This window comes from Mus pahari, chromosome 15 (genome assembly GCF_900095145.1).
Source record: "Mus pahari chromosome 15, PAHARI_EIJ_v1.1, whole genome shotgun sequence".
NCBI lineage: Eukaryota > Metazoa > Chordata > Mammalia > Rodentia > Muridae > Mus > Mus pahari.
In genome coordinates, this window is record NC_034604.1 from 32575228 (window position 1) to 32598512 (window position 23285).

Consider the following 23285-nt stretch of genomic DNA (forward strand, 5'->3'; position numbering starts at 1 on the left):
GCTCTTCCAAAGGTCCGGAATTCAAATCCCAGCAACCACATGGTGGCTNATAACCATCTGTAACAAGATCTGATGCCCTCTTCTGGAGTGTCTGAAGACAGCTACAGTGTACTTACATATAATAAATAAATAAATCTTTAAAAAAAAGAGTAGTTAAAATTTTTAAGCATATCTTTTGTTGACTTGCAGCTTGTTATTATGGGTGCTATTTTCAAGAACGTTTTTTATGGTTGTTGTTTTTGTTTTTTGTTTTTCAAGACATGGTTTCTCTGTATAGTCCTGGCTGTCCTGGAACTCACTCTGTAGACCAGGCTGGCCTCGAACTCAGAAATTCGCCTGCCTCTGCCTCCCAAGTGCTGGGATTAAGGGCGTGTGCCACCACACCCGGCTGAAAGTTTATTTTTTTAAAGCACCCTATTTTAATTTTTTTAATGTTTGTTACTATTGAATATATTGATTGCATTGAAAAATCTATACTGTGATACCACCATTAGACCTGTTGAGGAGGACCCAATAGTGAGTCCGGGGACAGCTCAGTGATAGATACCCAGATAGATAAAGACACATAATAAACAAGTGGGGCCAGGTAGTGGTGAGCTCCTTACTAACACTATCTTACATATTCTGGAAGGTGGCTGCAGAGGTACCTGAATACTGTGGTTACTTATAAAAATCTGAAATATAAGGCCTTAATTTTACAAATGTCTCACTAACTTTATGAGGACAGAATGTAAGCCAGGTGGAAGAATAGGCATCTAAACAATAGTTTGAATAGGAGAAAGCAAGCCTGTGAGATAATATATAATTTTGCTTATGTTCTCCATGAAATAAAGGAAAGTACACTGAGTACTAATTCATAAGTGCACACATTTGCTGTGTATATTATGCAATGTTCAAATCTGTTTGGAAGAGTACTTAGTCTGTTGTGAGCTTGAAACTTCCTCTCTTATTCTACTGCTTGGATTTCCTGATATGGTCATCAGCCACTGAGTCTGTCTCAGACTCCACTGACAAGCAGCTTCCAAAAGTATGATGACCACATTTTTAAACATATGAACATGTCATGTTCTAATTGTAAATAATAATAATAATAATAATAATAATAATAAAGTTCAAACCACCACAGAGGAGTTTCATCTTGGGTAGAGAATGATTTTAAATTAGAAATACTAACAGTTGTACAGTTCTACAACTATAGGAATAACCACTGAACTGTATATCTCAAGTGTGTGAGATACTATGATGTCTCTATTTCAACAAAGATGTTCAAAACAATAGAGAACAACTCTAGAAGCCTATGATTCCAATTAAGCTAGATCTTCTCTAAACCACCCAGGCAGAGGAGTCCTACAGACAGAAGAGCAGACACAACAGAAGGTCCAGGTAATTGTCTTGTTACTTCAAGCTTTTCCAGACATATGCGCACCAAGACTTCCCTATTTTTGAAGGAATTGTGTTTCCTAACTCTAGTGTAGGGTAACCAAGACTTCACTTTGGGAGCTTCTGTGTTCACATACAAGTCACTAACCAATTTTTTAAAATGTGAGCTTTTCAGCAGTCAGTCTCTGAGCCAACAATTACATCTGATGAATAAAAGTTACTCTTACATTATCAAAGGGTGGTTTCATTTTCTTTGCAACCATCCTACAGAAAATTCTATTTTAAAGGTCATAAATAATGTCTATATATACTAAATAATACTATATCACCAAAACAAAGAGATGAAACTACACAGTGTTTTGTAAAGTCTTTCTCTTTCATGTGACAGTGTCAATGAAATGGTTGTATAAAGGGAGCAGCTTTGCCCCTGTGGTTCTTCTAGAATCGGATTTCACTACAAATGACTGCCCAGCATTATCTATAGCAAACTAATAGTCTGTATGGCTGCAACTTCTAGCTGTCATACCTGTGTTCTAGATGGCTTGGGGAACAGATGATGATTTAGAGCTCCACTGTCCCAGACACAATAGTAGTAAAGAGTGTTGTCAATCCATCTGTAAAATTGCCAAGGCCAAACCAAACCACAAGGAGGCAGGTCAGCTAAGCTGCCATGTGTCTTAGTTACTTTTCTATTGCTGTGATAAAACATATGATCATGGCAACTTATTCTAAAAGAAAAATGCTTAACTCTGGACTTAGAGTTTCAGAGGGTTAGAGTCTTTGATGGCACAGCAAATGTTCGCTGGCAGGAACAGCTGAGAGCTCACGTCTTGATCTGCACATTGGAAGCAGAGAGAAAAACTCTAGGAATGGTGTGAGTGTTTTAAAATCTCAAAGCCCCAGTGACACACTTCCTCCAACCAGGCCATACTTCCTAATCCTTCCCAAGTAGTTCTACCAAGTAGGGACCAAGTATTCAAACATAGAAGCCTATGGCAGGCATTCTCATTCTCATTGCTTTGCAAATGTAAGCTTCAGCATTGTGTGTTTGGGTACGTGTAGAAGAGTGGTACATATTTTAGCAGTCATCTATCAGGATCAACCACAAATACAGCTTTAAATATAATAGACAATGTTAACATTTACTTTTTCTTGACTTTGAAGTATTTGCTAATGGTTTTCTTAGTTTTTTGAAATTCTGATTGTCTTTCAAAGAATGATTTTGAAGCCATAGTCTTTTTTTGTTTTAGGAAAGATATTCACTTTTCTTTTTCTTTTTTTCTTTTAAATACGTGAACATTGGTTCTACAGTCCTGTGTACAAGGAAATTCACAGACACTAATTTAAAAAAAAAAAATAAGAGTAGCACTTGTCCATGAACTACACACACCTACTCATGTATTTTAAATTATTCCTTGATTATGTATAATATCCAATACCTAGTAAAAAGAGAGTGTTATACACACTCACTATAAATGAAATTTGGAGGCTATTTTATGATTGTTATATTTAATTTTGTTTTGAAGATAAGGATTGAACCAGGACTTCATACATTCACATTACTACTGAGGTACTGTCACATAATTTAATTGTTTTCTCTTAAAAGACTTTTAGTTAATTTTCTTCTGGTTGCTTTGCAAATGTAAGCTTATAAATTTTAATGACTAAAACCCTTGGAAGCAACACTATAGATAAGGAGACAAACGTATATACTTTGTCTGAGTCTATAGAGAGTGAGTGACAGAACCATGATTCAGTGTTTCTAAATATTATCCATTTCCTAGGTTGTATGTCTCAAGAAGTTTCTGTTATTCTTTACCTCTGCCGTGTTAAATCTTTAATTACTAGCTAATCAATTTATATTCCTTTCAAGCTCCATGGAAAGATCATCTTACTGTGTCACATCCTCCCATATGCACATGAGCACATGTTTGTATGCATATGTCTATATGTGTCTTCAGACACGGTGTCCCTACATACTCTCAGTGATGCATATGTGTATGTGTCTTCGGACACGGTGTCTCTACATACTCTCACTAACATGGAGCTCACTGTGTACCTTAAATTCTTATAGGTCCCCCTACTTCTGCCTTTCAAGTGTTGGCATTGAAGTTTGGGCTACTGCACCTTACTGTGTTTATAATGTAAAAGCAAGGAATCTAATATTACCTTGTCTTAAGTTCACTACTAACAAAAAAGTAGTGTGTTTTGTATTTTTCCCGATTCATGTGTGTGTATGTTTGCGTGTAAGTATAAATGTAATGGTATTATAACTAAATAATGAACTCACCCCAACAAATATTTACCAGAGTGGAGGTAAATATTTGCAACTACTAGAGAATTGTCATGAAATAAATATTTTTATTAATTTTGGGGCACTTTATCGTATCTTTTTGAGTTGAACATTCAAAGCACTAATGATTTCATACAGAGTATGGTCTGTGTTTGGATTCTAATTCAAACAAACCAACAACACGAGATATTTTGTAGAAAACAAGGGAAGCTCAAACAGATTGAGTTAGAAGCTATACCCAAGAAGTATTTCTACATGCCTATTGTAATGATTTGCAGTTATATTGTAAAGGCTTTGATAATTATAAATAATCGATGAATATTTAGAGATAAATACAATCTATGTGAAATTTGCTTTTGAATATTCTAGATAGACATAAAATTTTAGGAGAAAAAATATTAAATGAAAAAAATCACAGGGACACATGGTGGCGCTATAGGATAAGATGAAACAGTGCATAGCCAGCCCTGTGGGCTCCACTATCCAAAGGACCAGAGAACAGAGGATTCGATGAGAAGGGAGGTATTACAGGAGCTTTACCGACAGAGCCAAGGGATTTTTAATAGAAATATCGGACCTTTATCTTTCAAATTTGGGACTGAATTTAAATTTTGGAGTAAAAGAAGTCACCTGAAGGAACCATGGGAACCAGAAGGGCTCTCATCCTACAGAAAAGGCAAGTCTTGATTTTCTTTGTTTTGCTGGGATTGTCTCAGGCGAGTGCTGAATCTTTGCGCTATTCTGTAGCGGAGGAAACAGAAATTGGCTCTTTTGTGGCTAATCTGGCTAGGGATTTAGGGCTGGGGGTTGCAGAGCTGTCCTCCAGGGAGGCCAGGGTAGTGTCAGATGATAATAAAAAGCATTTACTCCTCAATTTGCTGACCGGAGATATGCTCCTGAATGAGCGACTGGATCGTGAAGAGCTGTGTGGCTCCACCCAGCCCTGTGTGCTGCCCTTTCAGGTGGTACTGAAAAACCCCTTACAGTTCTATCGAGCTGAGCTGCACATCATAGATGTAAATGATCACTCTCCTGCATTCCTAGACAAGGAAATAACTATTAAAATACCAGAAAGCGCTACCATCGGAGCCACATTTTTAATTGAGAATGCACAGGATCTGGACATAGGAAGCAACAATCTCCAGGACTACAGCATTAGCCCCAGTTCTCATTTCTATGTTAAAATCCATGACAGTGGTGATGGAAAGATATATCCGGAGCTGGTTCTGGACAAAGCTTTAGATCATGAGGAGGAATCTGAGCTTAGATTGACACTTACAGCATTGGACGGTGGGTCTCCACCCAGGTCTGGGACAACATTGGTTCTCATAAAAGTCGTGGACGTCAACGATAATGCTCCTGAGTTTGCTCAGAGTTTCTATGAGGTGCAGGTCCCAGAGGACATGCCTATTGGCTCCAGTATTATTGCCATCTCTGCTAAAGATTTAGATATGGGAATTTATGGGAAAATTTCATATTCATTTTTGCATGCAACAGAAGATATTAGAAAAACCTTTGAAATCAACCCAACATCTGGGGAAGTCAATTTGAGATCACTAATGGATTTTGAAGAGATACAGTCCTATTCTGTAAATATCCAAGCAACAGATGGTGGAGGACTTTCAGCAAAATGCACTCTTTCAGTTAAAGTATTAGATATAAATGACAATGCACCGGAAGTGATCATATCATCAATTACAAAGGCAATTCCAGAGAATGCTTCAGAGACCCTGGTCGCTCTATTCAGTGTCCGAGATCAAGACTCTGGAGACAACGGAAGGATCCTTTGCTCTATTCAGGATGACCTTCCATTTATTCTGAAGCCCACCTTCAAGAACTTTTTCACTCTACTTTCTGAAAAAGCACTGGACAGAGAAAGCAGAGCTGAGTACAACATCACCATCACAGTCACCGACATGGGCACACCCAGGCTCACAACCCAACACACCATAAGAGTGCAGGTGTCTGACATCAATGACAATGCCCCTGCCTTCACCCAAACCTCCTACACCATGTTCGTCCACGAGAACAACAGTCCAGCCCTGCACATAGGCACCATCAGCGCCACAGACTCAGACTCAGGCTCCAATGCCCACATCACCTACTCTCTGCTGTCGGCCGAGGACCTACAGCTGGCCCTCCCCTCGCTCATCTCCATCAACGCAGACAACGGGCAGCTGTTTGCGCTCAGGGCGCTGGACTATGAGGCCCTGCAGGGCTTCGAGTTCCACGTGGGTGCCACAGACCGAGGCTCACCTGCGCTCAGCAGCCAGGCTCTGGTGCGCGTGCTGGTGCTGGATGACAATGACAATGCACCCTTCGTGCTTTACCCGATGCAGAACGCCTCTGCGCCTTGCACTGAGCTGCTGCCCAGGGCGGCAGAGCCTGGCTACCTGGTCACCAAGGTAGTGGCTGTGGATCGCGACTCTGGCCAGAATGCCTGGCTGTCATTCCAGCTGCTCAAGGCCACGGAGCCCGGGCTGTTCAGCGTGTGGGCGCACAATGGGGAAGTGCGCACCACCAGGATGCTGAGCGAGCGAGATGTGCCCAAGCACAAACTGGTGCTATTGGTCAAGGACAATGGCGATGCTCCGCGCTCTGCCAGCGTCACGCTGCACGTGCTAGTGGTGGATGGCTTCTCTCAGCCCTACCTGCCTCTGCCAGAGGTGGCGCGCAATCCCGCGCACGAAGAGGACGCTCTAACACTGTACCTGGTTATTGCCTTGGCATCTGTGTCTTCTCTCTTCCTCCTGTCTGTGCTGCTGTTTGTGGGGGTGAGGCTGTGCAGGAGGGCCAGGGCGGCCTCTCTGGGTGGCTGCTCTGTGCCTGAGGGAAACTTTCCTGGCCATCTGGTGGACGTTACTGGCACTGGAACCCTGTCCCAGAACTACCAATACGAGGTATGTTTCACAGGAGGTACTGGAACAAATGAGTTCAAATTCCTTAAGCCTGTCATGCCCAGTCTTCAGCTCCATGACCCTGATTCTAATATTCTGGAAAAGGAGAACTTTCGCAATAGCCTTGGTTTTAATATTCAATAAAATTTGCCTTTAAACTCATAATATTTTCTTTAACAAATTGCAAATGCTTGTTTTTCTTAATCTATAGTGGATTTAAGGTTTTACTGATGTTGCATGCATTTTTATTTCACATGTTTTTCTCACAATTACTTTGAAAATCTTTACTGGGATTATAGTGATGCAAAGAAACTATCTGCACATTTTGTTTTGTTTATTTTGTCAAAGTGTTATATTAACAGTTCTGCTGTTTCTTATATAAGAAGCAGCAATGGAAATGCTTTTTTAAGTATTTAGAGTCAATGTGTTGAGCTGCTGATTAATATAATACTGGGTGGAGTCCATAAGCAGGCAGCCCCAGATGGATCTACAACAGAAGACATGGAGGGAGGGAAGGAAGGAAATAAAAATGGACAAGTGTTATCATTTATGGGAGTTTCCCCAATATGCTACTAAAATCCAACAGAGAGTCTAAATGTTGTTGTATCTGGGTAGAAACTGTATTGGATCATTTGTAGTATTCTCTGTTAGATTATTTCATCAGAAAAAATAATATTATTTAAATGCTGCCCTTCCATATCCGATAGTAGAGGTCTTCGTTTTATGTTTTCAAGAATTGATTTCTTAGTAATTTCTCCTTCTCTGTTTTCCAATGATGCTTTCTAATTATTAAAATATTCTAGGTCGTGATATTGTTGCTTTGTTGAATTTAAATACACATATTTTCTTGGTTAAAATTTGTGGTACTCTATACCACTTATTGCTAAAGCAGAAAATCTTGTCTTAAGTAAAATAGTCTTGTACCAGAAAAGAACAGGATAAAACCTTCCTAGGAATTAAAATAAAGATAAAATAAAGGTTTTTAAATTTAATTTTATTCACACTATTTGTTTATTTATTTATTTATTTATTGGTTTTCAAGTCAAGGTTTTTTTTGGTGTAGCCCTGGCTTTCCTAGAATTAACTCCGTTGATTCACAAAGATCCTGCTGCCTCTCCCTCCCCAGTACTATGATTAAAGGTGCGCCCATCTACCCACCATCACCAGTAAAATACGTATTTTTAAATGATTTATTTTTTATTTTATGTGCATTGGTGTTTTGTGCCCATATATGTCTGTGTGAGGGTGTCAGATCCCCTAGAACTGAAGTTACAGACAGTTGTGAACTGCCATGTGCCTGCTGGTCATTGAACTCAGGTCCTCTGGAAGAATAGCCAGTGTTCCGAACTCATAAGCCATCTCTTAAGTCCCTGAAATAAAGTTTCTAAACTGTTAAAAATGACTTAGACTTTTTTTTTTTGGTTTTTCGAGACAGAGTTTCTCTGTGCAGTCCTGGCTGTCCTGGAACTCACTCTGTAGACCAGACTGGCCTCGAACTCAGAAATCCGCCTGCCTCTGCCTCCCAAGTGCTGGGATTAAAGGCGTGCGCCACCACATCCGGCTAGACCTTTTGTAAATTAATAAAAGGAAATATTATCTAAGTGTGGAAGCACAAATGTGTAATCCCAGCAGTCAGGCAACTGGTGAGAGAAAATCATTAATTCAAGGTTGGCCTGGACTACATAGCAGGAGTTTTCCTTAAAAAGAAATAGAGAAGAAAACAGAACTTCATATGCTGGCATATTTTCGTAACCTAAGCACATGAGAGACTGGAATGTGAAGCCAGACTGACTCTCTGAGACACAGTCTCAAAAATTAAAAAGAAGCAGAGTGGTGAATTAGGATTAAAATCCCGATGCTTGAGACTCTGAGAACCACTGTAAATTATAGGACAACATTCATTGCAGTGAATTCAAGACCAGCTATGCTACAGACTGAGACTCTGTTTCAAAAGGACTCTGTAGATATTAAAATTAAGGATGAAAGGCACAAACATCATTTCTAGTTGTGTAGGCCTAGCAGGTAGGTACAAGGCCTTGGCCTCACAGCTCCCAGTAGAGAATAATATGGGAATCTGTGTACACTGAGGACTTTGAATGCCCAAAGTTCAATTTTTACCATGCAAAAAAAAGTGCAAGTAATATTATAAAATGTTAATAACACTTTCCAGACTCTCAAAGAATAGAGAATACAGATCTATTCTTTGTGGCTATTTGAATTTATGATTGATAAATGCCTAATTATATTACAAATTATAAAGCCTCCAATATGTAGCTGAATAGTTTAGTGGAGGATTGTATTAACAGCAGATATATTAATAGCAGTGTGGATATAGAACTAGGACACAGATACATTTTTGTAATCCCTGTTAAAATTAAAGGTAATTTGTGCTTGCCTCTGCTTTCACCGAAAGCAATTCGCTATTAAGACAGTTCATAATGGAATATTGAAATGGATATTACAATGAGTGTATTTTTCTGGGACCATTTAGAATCTTGGGAAAGTTAAACCCTCATGTCAATGATTTACATGCTGGGGATCAAACCCTAACAAACTGAGACATTTACAGAAGACCTTCCCATGAATCAACTTGGAGAGTAAACTAGAAATACATCAGCCTTGAACTTGCTTTCCAGCCTTAAACTTAATCAGTTATCACCGACAGGCATTAATCTTGGGTCCATCCTGAGAAAATCAAATACAGGTTTTTAAAAAATAAATTATGCCCTAAACATAGGCGACTTACACAATTGATTTGCATTGTTACTATTCTTGACAACTGCATACCCAGGAAGCATGCGGCCATGAATGAGAGCCACCAGGACATAAAACACTGCTAGCATAACATGGAAGGGTGGCGGGCTGGAGAGACTGGCTCGGACATTAAGAGTGAGAATTCCATTCCCACTCCCCATGCCTGGCAGCTCAACTGTAACTCTAGCTCCAGAGAAACTGACACCCTCTCTGACCTCTGTCACCACCTGCACTGACACATGTATATATACACACAGAAAGACACATCAACATTAACAAGACACATTAGATAAGGACAAAATAAGGCTTCCATAGTGAAAAGCACATTAAACAAACATTTCTTTAAAATTAATTTTTTTTATTGATTCTTTGTGATTTTCACATTACGTACCCCAATCCCACTCATCTCCCTGTCCCTTTGTATCTTCCCTCTGCCTTGGCAACCTCCCCTCAAAAAATGAAAAATAAAATAAAAAATAATTTAAAAAAAAATCTCATCATAGAAGCTGCAGTGTTTCACAGAAAGCCTCTGGTTACTTCTACACTGTCAAGACTGGATTCTCTCTAGGACTTCTCTTGGATATCCTGTTGTTGCCCTGTGTCATAGATGGGGTAGATGTTGGGGGTGAGCCAACTCAAAGCACTGGGCTTGACCCTGGGTGGTAGGTGAGTTGGTCAGCCCAACAGCTCACCACAGTGCCCCAGCACTGCCCCAGCTAGTTCACCTAAAGACACAACCAGCAAAGGATGGGGCCAACTCTCCTGCTCCCATGCCCTGGGACTGGCTCACCCAAACCTTCACCACTAGGGCCACCTCTACTGTGGAGATCACAGCTAAGTGCTGCCTGATCTCCAGAGTGCTACAGCAGGCAAGGGGCAGGGCCAACTCTGCTCATGGAGGCTCACCTGAATCCCTACTGCCAGGACCAGCTCTACTGTGCTGCCTGAATGAGGTGTGAGTGTCTGCTCTAGAGTGATGTAGCCAATGGAGGGGCCAAGCCAGCTCTGCACAGCCATTGGACATCAACATGGGCCCAGACAGCTGCCCAGACCAGAGATGTCCGCATGGCTTTTGGTGGTAATATGGACCACAAACATCAACACAGATCTCTGCTGACCCTCAGTGGCAGCATGGGTCAGGACTTCACCATGGCCTCAGGTGACAAGGCAGGCTCTGCACATCAGGCTGTTCCTCTCCACACTCAGGTCTCCAGTTCCACCTCTCTTCATAGTGCTTGAACCATTCTGATTCTCTTTTTCTCCCATCTCTCTACTACACTCACATGTTATTGTAGTGGCTGAGGGTTGGTGGGCTTCTGGGTATCTTCTGCCCACCCACACTGTGTAGTGGCCCAAAAATCAAGTTTTTAAAACAGAATAGAAGACAATAAAAATACTTAGACATATTAAAGATATTTTAATACAATTCATACATTATGAAACTCAGGAAGTTAATATGAAAATACAAGAGGAGGTGGTTAAAAACACAAGACTGATTTTTTAAATAAAAGATTCAATATATATCCAAAAGGAGAGATGAGAATGTTGGTTTGGTTTGGTTTGGTTTGGTTTGCTTGTGTTTGGGGGGGCGGGGTTGAAGACAGAAATGTTTCTCTGTGTACCTCTGTGTGTCAACCTGGCCTCAAACTCAAATATCTGCCTACTTCTGCCTCCTGAGTTCTGGGATTAAATGTGTGCACCACCACTGCTCAGCAAGAGAGATGAGAAAATTTTAACCAGAACAATATTTGAAAAAATAAAGACTGGGGGACATCCAGAACTGATGAAAACATCAGCTAATAAATCCAATAGGTTGCTGTAAATCTAAAAGAATACATTACAGAGATGTTCCTGTCCATAAACATCCTAGTAAAACTTTAGAAAACCAAAGACAAAGAGAAATTTTAATTTAAAAATTGGAGGAAAGAGAAATGTAACTTCAACACATGACAGTTACACTGTCTAAACTGATTTGTGTTTCTCCGTAGAAACAGTGGAAAATAAGAGAACTTCAGTTTTCTAAAAGAAGTAAGAAAAGCCTTCTATCCAGTTTTTGTATAGTCATCAAAGAAGAAAATCAAACAAACTTGGTGTCATGTTTCAAATTAATAGAGATCACGGGGAAGAAGGGGTAAAAATACATTTTTTTCTTTATTGGCCCACACCTTGCCACAGATATGGATCTAGGAGTTTGACTCTGTTTTTGTACTGTAATGACATTATCTCTTCCTCTTCTGACAAAGTGTCACTGTGGGGCCCAGTATGGGTTCAAACTGGTGATGACCATGCCTCAGCCTCTGGAGTGCTGGAATTATGACTCCACATTCATTTCTACTCTAGAAGAGTCAACCCATAACCATGGAGACGGTAGTCTCTTCCGGTTGTGTTCTCTCTCCTTTCTTCCTTGTCCCTTTGCCCACTCTCTTCCCGTGACAGGACCTTCCAGAAATGAGTACTGGTGAAAAGAAAAGGCCCTTGTACATGCAAGAGAAGTACTCTACCACTGAGCTACATCCCCAGAAAACACAATTTCAAGCATCCTTAAGTTGCGTTTTTTTATTTTTCTTGAAGGGTCTCAAGACCTCACTTTATACCATCAAATCCTAACATTTGTCACTGGGGTTCACCTATTTCCCCAGTTTATTTATAGAATGGAAGATCGGATGTGTAACTATAGGCATGCTCTATGATCACTTTAAACTCTTAAATACCCTAGATGTGCTTTAAGTTAAAAATTCTCCTTCCCAAAATTTACAAATGTATTCCCCCTCCAGAAATATATATATATTTATGATTTATCTATCGCTTCAGCCTACATTATTCCATAGTTTTGGTGCAAACCCATTACTATATTTTTAGTTGAGGCTAGTATCATCTCCTACCTCTATTATTACAACCAGCTATTGCCAGTGTCCAGTTTCAGATTATTCCTTTCTAATTTATTCTTAACTCAGAAACACATCCATCTTTTAAAAAAATAAAACTTTGATTATATTACTTTTCCGCTCAGAACACTTTAACAGTCTTACATTTCCACCAACATGCCTTAAAAGCTGCTTGCCTTTCCAATTTCAACCTTCACCATTTTTTTCCTTGCACTATGTCATTGCCATGATCTTATTTTATTTCTTTTAAAACACACCTCTCATTTTAGATTTGCACCATGCTGTTTTGCCTTTCCCTGAGAGCGGGGATTCACATGCACTCTCTACCACTGAACTACTCCTCCAACCCTCCTATAATTTTTGTTTGGATTACTTCCACTTATTTTACATGTATCAGTTTAGAATATATTTTCTCCAGGAAAGCCAGTTCTCCACTTCCAAAGTTTGATTAGCTGATCCTCAACTGTTATCTTCTATTGGCAAGAGCCTTCCTCATCAAGGCAGCCATCATGCTTCGTGTTAAGGGTCTCTTCATCTCTCAGGGCAGAAACAGCTTCTTCGTGGCTATCATTCAATCCCCAATGCTTACAGCTATTACTTGGTCAAGCATATGCTTAATAGACATTTACTAAGAAAAATCATGGAATAGATAAATGGTAGACCCATGCTGTTGGAAGCCCTGAATATGCAAAATAGTGAAGTTCAGTTTCACAATTTTATGTTGTCAGAATTCAGACACATCAAACTTTATTTTCTAGCAAGTATTTCTACTGCAGCCAAGGAAGTCTCCTATGAGTATTCCTAAGAAAATGGTACCATTTACCTAGATCCCCAAACAACTATTTGCCCATACCAGACTCATCTTCAAGTATATAAGCACACCCTTTCTGCCTTTTCTGAGAGCATTTGGTAATACTTTTAAGTGATATCTTGCAATTTTCCTAAGAATCTCTTACTAATTTTTGTAAAAATCAATGACATGTGAGTTCTTTGAACTATCTTTAGTTTTACAGTTGTCTTCAAGGAAGAATATAAACTGTTGGAAGTAAAGATTCTACTTTAAACAATTTTATCAATGCAGCTCTACCAAAAAGTAATTTATTGTGATAATCACAAAAACTGCAACCCAGAAATGGAAACTGGAATAAAGAAGATAAAACTTAGGTTAATAAAAAATACATTTGACAAACTAATATTTTGTCTCAAATTTACTTGACTTGGAAACCCAATGACCTGCATAGTCACATGGTGGCGCTGCAGGACAGGATGAGAGAATGCTTCACAGCAGCAGCTCGGCTTTCCATCGGGAGCAAAAGCACTGGATAAAACAGCACACGGGCTTTCTACAAAGGCGGGGCACCCACAAAACCCTCGAGAAAGGATCAAAAATCTATTAATTCCCAAAGGTCCAGATGCGAAAAGCCACTCTCTGAGCTGCCAGAGACTGAGTGGAAACAGCATAGCAGAAAGCATTTTGTCTAAGGAGTGATGGAGCCTAAAGCTGGAGCTGCTCAGCATATAAGGCAAGTGCTGCTTTTCTTTGTTTTCCTAGAAGCGTCCTCGGTTCTTGCCACGACCTGGAGATACTCTGTGCCAGAAGAAATGGAGACTGGTTCCTCTATAGCAAATATAATAAAAGATATGGATGTGGGTGATCTAGCTGCACGGGGGGCCAGAGTTATATTTGATGACTACCAGCCTTATTTGCGGTTAGAGCTAGAGACTGGCAACTTGCTTTTGAATGAAAAACTTGACAGGGAGACACTTTGTTCTACCAGCGAACCATGTATATTGCATTTCCAGGTGTTATTGGAAAATCCTCTGCAATTTTTTCAGGCTGAGCTTTTGATTGAAGACATAAATGACCATACCCCCACGTTTCTAGAAAAACTCATATTTCTAAATATCTCAGAAAGTGCTACTCCAGGAACCTCATTCCAAATGGATGATGCTCAGGACTTGGATATAGGGATGAATGGTATCCAAAACTATTCAATAAGCCCCAACCCCTATTTCTATCTTAAGTTAAAAGACAGTGGTAAAGGAAGACGATATCCAGAGCTGGTACTGGTTAGATCTCTGGACAGAGAAAAGGAGGCTTCAATTAGCTTAATACTAACAGCTATGGATGGTGGGTCCCTGCCCAGGTCAGGGACTGTATTAGTTCAAGTTGTGGTTCTGGATGTCAATGACAATGCCCCTGAGTTTGAAAAAACCCTGTATGAGGTCCAAGTACCAGAGAACAGTTCTGTGGACTCGCTGGTAATCAAGGTGTCTGCTACAGATTTGGATTCAGGACTAAATGGAGAAATATCTTACTTGGTTTCTCATATCTCTAGAGATGTACAAAAAACATTCGAAATCCATCCAATCTCTGGTGAAGTCCATTTGAAAACACTCCTAGATTTTGAAGTAATTCAGTCTTATACAATAAATATTCAAGCGATTGATGGTGGTGGTCTCTCTGGAAAATCAGTCATTATTGTTCAGGTCACAGATGTGAATGACAACCCACCAGAAATAGTCATTACATCTCTTATGAGCTCTATCCCAGAGAACGGTTTGTCAGAGATGGTGGTCGCTGTTTTCAGTTTACGAGACCAAGACTCTGGAGAAAATGGGAGAATGATGTGTTCAATTCAAGACAAACTCCCTTTCCTCTTGAAACCTACTTTCAAAAGTTTCTACACTCTAGTAACAGAGCATCCACTGGACAGAGAGAGCAGAGCTGAGTACAACATCACCATCACTGTCTCCGACCTGGGCACACCCAGGCTCACAACCCAGCACACCATAACAGTGCAGGTGTCCGACATCAACGACAACGCCCCTACCTTTACCCAAACCTCCTACACCATGTTCGTCCAAGAGAACAACAGCCCAGCCATGCACATAGGCACCATCAGTGCCACAGACTCAGATTTAGGCTCCAATGCCCACATCACCTACTCACTGCTGCCGCCCCAGGACCAGCGGCTGGCCCTCACCTCGCTCATCTCCATCAATGCTGACAACGGGCAGCTGTTTGCGCTCAGAGCTCTGGACTATGAAGCCCTGCAGGCCTTCGAGTTCCGCGTGGGTGCCACGGACCAAGGCTTGCCCGCGCTCAGCAGCCAGGTGCTGGTGCACGTGGTGGTGCTGGATGACAATGACAATGCGCCCTTCGTGCTCTACCCACTGCAGAACGCTTCTGCACTCTGCACTGAGCTGCTGCCCAGAGCGGCAGAGCCCGGATACCTGGTCACCAAGGTGGTGGCTGTGGATCGCGACTCTGGCCAGAATGCCTGGCTGTCNTTCCAGCTGCTCAAGNCCACGGAGCCCGGNNTGTTCAGCGTGTGGGCNCACAATGGNGAGGTGCGNACCACCAGGCTGCTGAGCGAGCGCGATGTGTCCAAGCACAGGCTGCTGCTGGTGGTCAAGGACAATGGCGATCCTCCGCGCTCTGTCAGCGTCACGCTGCACCTGTTGGTGGTGGATGGCTTCTCCCAGCCCTACCTGCCTCTGCCAGAGGTGGCGCGCGACCCTATCCACGTGGATGAGGAAGCGCTCACACTCTACTTGGTCATTGCCTTGGCGTCTGTGTCTTCACTCTTCCTCTTGTCTGTGCTGCTGTTCGTGGGGGTGAGGCTGTGCAGGAGGGCCAGAGCGGCCTCTCTGGATGGCTACTCTGAGCCTGATGGACACTTTCCTGGCCACCTGGTGGATGTCAGCGGCGCGGGGACCCTGTCCCAGACCTACCAATATGAGGTGTGTCTGACAGGAATGTCGGATTCCAATGATATTCGGTTCCTAAAGCCTGTTTCCCAACCTTGAGCGAGCAGTGAAATGCATGAAAGAAAACACCTCCTCTATGAATCGTTTTGGATACAATTAGCAATTTGTTGACTCTCATCGTGGTTCCTGATGAGCATTGGTTCTTTTTAAACATTCTTGTTTTCTATTATTTTATCTTCATGAGGAACAACTAAAATTTTGCCATTATTTTCCTAATTCAGTTGATAACTTTCATGTTTATCCTTACAGGTTGGTCTCTAAAAAAAATCATTTCCTGATGAAAACAGAGAACTTTACTCATTACTGACAAGTCACAGTTTCTTCAACGTGTTAAATTCTCGAAAATTAATCATTATTGATTTGAAAATCCTCACCTTCATTCTATTTGAATGTTGTTCACAAAAAAAAAAATCGAAAGCATTGATTTTTTGAAGATAAATGTGATACAAATGTAATGAATTATCAGGGTATCTTCCGTCTAATCTAATATTATGCTTTCCTAACTAGACTATTTAGTGTCTGAAAATGCATGGTTTTGTTGTATAGCAGTATTAATCAGAAATGACAATTTCTCTGAAATGTCAAGACTTTTACTGATTTAATGAATACCAACATGTAATACATATAAATATTGTTTAAATGTTTTTAGTTTATCTCAAAAGTTGTCAAGAGTTAGACCCCTCCTGTGACATCTATCTAGCCCACCTCACATTTTCTGAAAATATCACTCTTCAGCATAGATACAAGATCAAAGTTCAGCTTGCTTTGAACAACTCAGGCCCCTCTATGATTTCAAACAGTTGGATCGAGTGATGGGCATTGCTAATCTAAACTGAACCAGTCTGACCCTGGTTACTTTTAAATTCACTTTAGAAACCAGATGTGTTCTAGTTTCTCTGCTAGGAACATTGCAAGAAAGTTATGTCATCTTTTGGTGTTGTAACAAATGTCAAACCTCTGGGAGATGAAAGGAAAGACATACCAAGCAAGTAACCTTGTGGAGGACCATCATTTTGACATGACTTTCACTACTGGGTTTGGGAACTGGGGACAGAGAACTAAGACGTGCCCTTGTAATAAATGCTCCTAATACAGCTTAGTAGATGTTTGTTTTTCTAAAAGCATGTTTTGATATTCTTGCCTGGATTAGTGAACTATACCTGTTAGTTTTATTTTTATTGGGTCTTTCATGTTAATATAACACAATTAAAATGTTTGCGAACTATTACAGTAGCATAGAAAGGACGTGTGAAACTTTTGTCTATAAGGAAAATTTTGAAGATAGGAGTAGTGTTAGTCTCAGGAAGCTGAGGCAAGGTCTTCACAAGCCTTAGTAATTTTCCTTTCATAAGAAGATGTTTTAGATCACTCCTTGTTATTTCAAATGACTATTAGAAGAGTAGAGAATTGCTACTGAGGAAAATGCTGTCTTGTTTATTCAGCTTATCATAAAATAAGTTAGAATCTCAACAAAACACAAAAACATTTACAATAGGAAAAACTCACAATTTTGTGTTTTATTCTATGATGAATTAGCAAATATTTGCTGAGCATCTTCTCTGTCCCAAATATTATTTGGATAATGGGGTGCAGCAGTAATGCCAGCAATGGGGAGTACTTACAGGTTACACAAAGGAAATAACCCAACATATTCATTTATGCTGCATACGATGAAAAACACCAGAGAGAAAAATATGGGGTACGAGGTGCTTTCATATGAACTTTTCCATAGTTGAATAGTTGTATACAATTTTAAGTTGCTGACCATGTGTAGAATGTATATCATAAACTAGAAGTAACATGTAGATTTTTTTCTTTATGAAACCCAACCAACTGTAACCACAATTTTTGTACCTAGGAGACATAAAATTACAAAGAAGCCCCAGAAGTATTAACTTCACTTTACGCTGAAAGAATTTTAAGGAATCGCATGGCTATATGTTACTAATTTTACAAAGTGAATGATCAATCAGTACTGTGTCTTTTTCTCTCTCTTAGTTTCACCTAAAGTGTCTCCAGCTTGTCTGTGTTGTTTATTCTTGAGATTTTTAGAATCTAGCATATTAAGAATTCTTTTTTTGTTGAACGAGAGACTGAATAATTAAAATATTTAGTGTTTAAACTTCTGACAACCAGACTGTAAAAAGAATGGAACCATGCAGCGGTCTGTTGAAGAGCATAGTCAACGCATGGTGGCGCTGCAGGCTAAGACTTTAAAAATGAGGACCGCGACAAGATTTAAAAAAAAAAAAAAAAAGCTTCTTCAGATCCCAGACCTTTGAGACTCCAGAGAATGCTGATAATCTACACTTGGGAGCAGGCTATTAACTGACAGGTCGACCACTGTCTGGATGCCCTTGTACCCTGGGTGCAGAAGCAAAGATGAAGATTGGAAGGGAACACAGACAAAGGCAAGTTCTGTTGATCTTTCTCTTGCTGGGAGTGGCTAGGGCGGGCTGGGAATCCCGCCATTACTTTGTGATGGAGGAAACACCCAGCGGCACTGTTTTGGCAGATCTAGTCCAGGACCTAGGGCTGGGAGTTGCGGAGCTAGCTGCTCGAGGAGCCCAGGTAGTCTCTGAGGAAAAGGAATCACGCTTGCAGCTGGATCTACAGACTGGGAAGCTAATCTTAAATGAAAAACTGGACCGGGAGGAGCTGTGCGGCCCCACTGAGCCCTGTGTCACTCATTTCCAAGTGTTACTGAAAAAACCACTGGAAATCTTTCAAGCTGAGCTACAAGTAGGAGACATTAATGATCATTCTCCTGAGTTTCCTGAAAGAGAAATGGCCGTGAAAATCATAGAGAATAGCCCTGTTGGCACTGCATTTCTACTCAAAACCGCTCAGGATTTGGATGTGGGAAATAACAGCATTCAGAACTATAAGATTGGCACCAACTCTCATTTCCATGTTTCCATCCACAACCGAGGTGATGGGAGAAAATACCCAGAGCTGGTGCTGGACAAAGAGCTTGATCGCGAGGAGCAGGCAGTGTTCAGATTAACTCTGACAGCGCTGGATGGTGGTTCTCCACCCAGGACTGGCACCTCACAAATCCGGATTATTGTCTTGGATGTCAATGACAATGCCCCTGAGTTTGCACAGGCTTTCTACCGGGTGCAAATTCCAGAGAACAGCCCCTCCGGTTCCGTGGTTGCTAAGGTCTCTGCTAAGGATTTAGACAGTGGGACAAATGGAGAGGTATCATACTCTCTTTTTCATAGTTCTCAGGAAATGAGCAGAACTTTTGAGCTAAACGCCCTGTCAGGAGAAGTTCGACTAATTAAAACACTGGACTTTGAGACAACACCTTCATATGAACTAGACATAGAGGCAACTGATGGCGGGGGTCTTTCTGGAAAATGCTCTGTTTCTATTCAGGTGGTGGATGTCAATGATAATTACCCAGAACTAATTATATCATCGCTCACCAATCCAATCCCAGAAAATTCACCAGAGACAGAGGTGGCTCTGTTTCGGGTTCGAGACCGAGACTCTGGAGAAAATGGAAGGACAGTTTGTTCCATCCAGGATGGTGTTCCCTTTACACTGGAACCTTCCTTTGAGAACTTCTATAGACTGATGACAGATGGAGCTTTGGACAGAGAGATCAGAGCTGAGTACAACATAACTATTTCCGTCACCGACCTGGGCACACCCAGGCTCACAACCCAGCACACCATAACAGTGCAGGTGTCCGATATCAACGACAACGCCCCCGCCTTCACTCAAACCTCCTACACTATGTTCATTCTCGAGAATAACAGCCCCGCCCTGCACATAGGCACCATCAGCGCCACAGACTCAGACTCAGGCTCCAATGCCCACATCACCTACTCACTGCTGTCGGCCCAGGACCCACAGCTGTCCCTCACCTCGCTCATCTCCCTCAATGCTGACAACGGGCAGCTATTCGCGCTCAGGGCGCTGGACTATGAGGCCCTGCAGGGCTTCGAGTTCCACGTGAGTGCCACAGACCGAGGATCACTTGCGCTCAGCAGCCAGGCGCTGGTGCGCGTGGTGGTGCTGGATGACAATGACAATGCTCCCTTCGTGCTCTACCCGATGCAGAACNCCNCTGCNCNCTGCACNGAGCTGCTGCCCAGNGCNGCNGAGCCCGGATACCTGGTCACCAAGGTGGTGGCTGTGGATCGCGACTCTGGCCAGAATGCCTGGCTGTCATTCCAGCTGCTCAAGGCCACGGAGCCCGGGTTGTTCAGCGTGTGGGCGCACAATGGTGAGGTGCGNACCACCAGGCTGCTGAGCGAGCGCGATGTGCCCAAGCACAGGCTGCTGCTGCTGGTCAAGGACAATGGAGAGCCTCCACGCTCTGCCAGTGTCACACTGCACGTGGTAGTGGTGGATGGCTTCTCCCAACCTTACCTCCCTCTGCCAGAGGTGGTGCGCGACCCCAGTCACCAGGAAGGTGATGTGCTCACGCTGTACCTGGTCATTGCCTTGGCGTCTGTGTCTTCTCTCTTCCTCCTGTCTGTGCTGCTGTTTGTGGGGGTGAGGCTGTGCAGGAGGGCCAGGGCGGCCTCTCTTAGTGGCTGTACTGTGCCTGAAGGACACTTTCCTGGCCACCTGGTGGATGTCAGTGGGGCAGGGACCCTGTCTCAGAGCTACCAGTATGAGGTGTGTCTTACAGGAGATTCTCAGAGTAATGAATTCAAATTCTTGAAGCCTGTGTTTTCTGGTATTATAGACCAAAACTATGGTAGGCAACCAGATGATCTGTCCTTCCCAAGTGTTTTAGGCATGTGAAACTTCACATTTCGCTCTCTGTATTCTTCTGTCACTTTTGCTTTTGCATTTTCTTTTCAAATCTGGTAGTAATGTTTACATGTGTTTGTTTTTCTTTTTCTCTACTAGTTTACATAGTATTGTTATTGGTTTATTAGCTTGTTAACTGTTTAAGTATTTTTCCAAATCTATTGTTGCTGAACATTTTACATCAGGACACTTCATGTTCCTGATTGAATTTGCCATAATCTTCTTAAAGAATGTGTATGTTCTGTAATGAATAAAATTCTAATTATAAAAGTATATTTCCTGTCCCAGGGGAATAAATTAGTTTATAGAGTGCTTATGTGTTTGTTGGAGGCCTTAGGTTGGATCCCTCTATAAATCCAGCACTTGGAGGTGGAGGCACACTATCAGAAATTCAAGGTCATTGTCTACATAGAGAATGCAAGCTTAGCCTGGGCTATGTGATGAACAATGTGGGTTAAGTCTCAAAAATTAAAAATATAATTCTGGTGTATGATCCCATAGAAGAACATATGATTTCTTTTAAATAATACTTAATTTTAAAATTGGAAGTCCTTAGTTTTATTATTTGCATGGCTATGACTTCAGTAGCCTCATTTGTCTTGTCTTTGGAAGCAGTTCATATTCATTAATGTCAAGTTTCTTCCAGATTCCCTAGTTATGTTTTCTATTTTCCAACACTGTAAATATCATCTCATGAAAACCAGACCTACATCATCCATTCTCTCTCTTCTAAATTAATATTGAAAGGGGTAAAATTCTCTTCATTGTCTTAAGCTGATAGGAGCACTTGGCACTGATGACATAAAGTCAATAAGCTCCAGGAAGAGTGAAGAGTAGTGTGTGTGTGTGTGTTTGCTGTTACTTGTTATAGGGGGAAAATCCTGACATAAACCCCAAATTCTGGCCTCAGAGTAGCTTCTGGTTGTATAGAATGCCAATATTCAAATGCTTTGGATGATGAAATTGCTGATTGATAAGAAATTAGCATTATATAGGATTAACATTAGTTAACTAAACAAATTTTAGTAAGGATGTGTTGGTGTAGTATTGGATGATTTGGAGAAATTTTTCAAAGATGTTCAGTCCTGATCACTAGAACCCATGAATATTACTTTATAGTGTAGAAAGAAAACTTGAACCATAAGGTTGTTAATAGGTAAACTTAAAAACAGGGTGTGTATTCTAGATCATTTGGGTGGGTCTGAGAGAACCAGTGAAAAGATTTAAAAGCAAAGTTGAATCTACCCAGAGATGTAGAACAATAGCCAGGGATAGTGGCACATGCCTTTAGTCTCACACTTGGGAGGCAGAGACAAGCTGATCTCTGTGAGTTCAAGGCCAGCTGCACTACATAGTGAGTTCCAGGACAGCTAGAGCTACAAAGTGAGACACTGTCTTGAAAAAAATAAAAGCACACGAGAGAGAGGTGGAGAAGGAAAAAGAAATTCCCTAAGGACTGTAGATGTGTCTTGTGGCTCAGTGTTCAACCTGCCATATTCTGACTGCCATACAGATACTGAAGTTTCTAGTAAACTCCTGAAGTGGAATAAGTCACTTCCTTGTGGTATGTTTCCTGATGGCTCCCTTTCTCCAGTTGAAGCCTGAGGATGAAGCTGATGAAGACCTAAAAGATAAAAGTGGAGCCAGGTAGTGATGGTACACCCCTTTAATCCCAGCACTCAGGAGGCAGAGGCAGGCAGATCTTTAAGTTTGGGGCCAGCCTGGTCTACAGAGTGACTTCCAGTACAGCTGGGGCTACACAGAGAAACTCTGTTTTGGAGAAAAGTATGGACATGGGTTTTTAATTGGGTGGTGGTGCAGACACAGAAAGGGTTCAGGTTACTTTGTACAGACTTGGTAGAAATGTGATCTTAGCAAGTCTGCCAGTAAAGACACAAGAGGAAGTGATGTGTGTGGTGCTTATAAAACACTTTGGCTTATAGAACCTATAATTTAAAAGAACTATGGGGAAAAATCTGGACATTAAAGCTATTACTAGTTAAGTGCTCAGGCAAAGAAAACACTATTAAAAACTGGAGGAAATTTGCAGAAAACTTAGCTGAATCATAACTTACATTTTATGAGGGAAAAAACTCATGTGTTTGGACATTGGCAGAGGAAATTTCCCGGGAAACTGCCAGAAGTACAATTTGAATTCTTCTCGCTGGTTAGAGTAAAATATCAGATGAAAAAACAAGCTGTACCCAGGATCTGATGACTGGAGGGAAACTCTCACTCGAATTACATTAAAAAAAACATATGTTAAGATCAGGAAATTCACTGGCAGGATGCATGTGTAGGAGAGAAGTCATAGGTGCAACTGGGAAACCTTTCACTGGGAGATCTCAGAGTTAATAATAGAGAGAGTTACAGGGAGTTAATAATACAGAAGCCTCTTTGAAGGGCCAAACACATTTTCTATTAGTGCATTTTTAATGAATTTTTCTTCATGTATAGGCATAATGAGATGTTAGTTGCAGTAATCGTATAACATACTCTGTGACTGAAAGAACTTTCAGAAGTTGG

At 41.2% G+C, this 23285-nt stretch overlaps 4 protein-coding genes across 4 annotated transcripts in view; all 4 read left to right on the top strand.

The window, feature by feature from the left end:
- LOC110333408 (protocadherin beta-11-like) overlaps positions 1-3528 on the top strand; it is a 6282-nt gene extending 2754 nt beyond the window's left edge. The window contains exon 2 of the mRNA XM_021215003.2: positions 3455-3528. Within this exon, the coding sequence (XP_021070662.1) occupies positions 3455-3528 (74 nt within the window). The remainder of the gene's footprint in view (positions 1-3454) is intronic.
- Positions 3529-4164: 636 nt separating this feature from the next.
- LOC110333170 (protocadherin beta-14-like) lies at positions 4165-7562 on the top strand. The gene has a single exon (XM_021214686.1). It carries the CDS (start codon positions 4315-4317, stop codon positions 6712-6714), a length of 2400 nt encoding a protein of 799 aa, XP_021070345.1. The 5' UTR covers positions 4165-4314; the 3' UTR covers positions 6715-7562.
- A 5996-nt stretch (positions 7563-13558) lies between these two features.
- On the top strand, positions 13559-17278 carry LOC110333184 (protocadherin beta-18-like). Its single transcript, XM_021214699.2, is given in 2 exon segments — positions 13559-16006; positions 16008-17278. Coding segments are annotated over 2 exon segments (2385 nt in total). The 5' UTR covers positions 13559-13697; the 3' UTR covers positions 16084-17278.
- A 110-nt stretch (positions 17279-17388) lies between these two features.
- On the top strand, positions 17389-22022 carry LOC110333178 (protocadherin beta-15-like). The gene has a single exon (XM_021214692.2). The coding sequence runs from the start codon at positions 18366-18368 to the stop codon at positions 20748-20750; it is 2385 nt and encodes a 794-aa protein (XP_021070351.1). The 5' UTR covers positions 17389-18365; the 3' UTR covers positions 20751-22022.
- The last annotated feature ends 1263 nt before the right edge of the window (positions 22023-23285 follow it).

Coding starts and splice junctions, on each gene's coding strand:
- LOC110333170 (XM_021214686.1), top strand. CDS start 4,315: ATGGGAACCAGAAGGGCTCTCATCCTACAGAAAAGGCAAGTCTTGATT.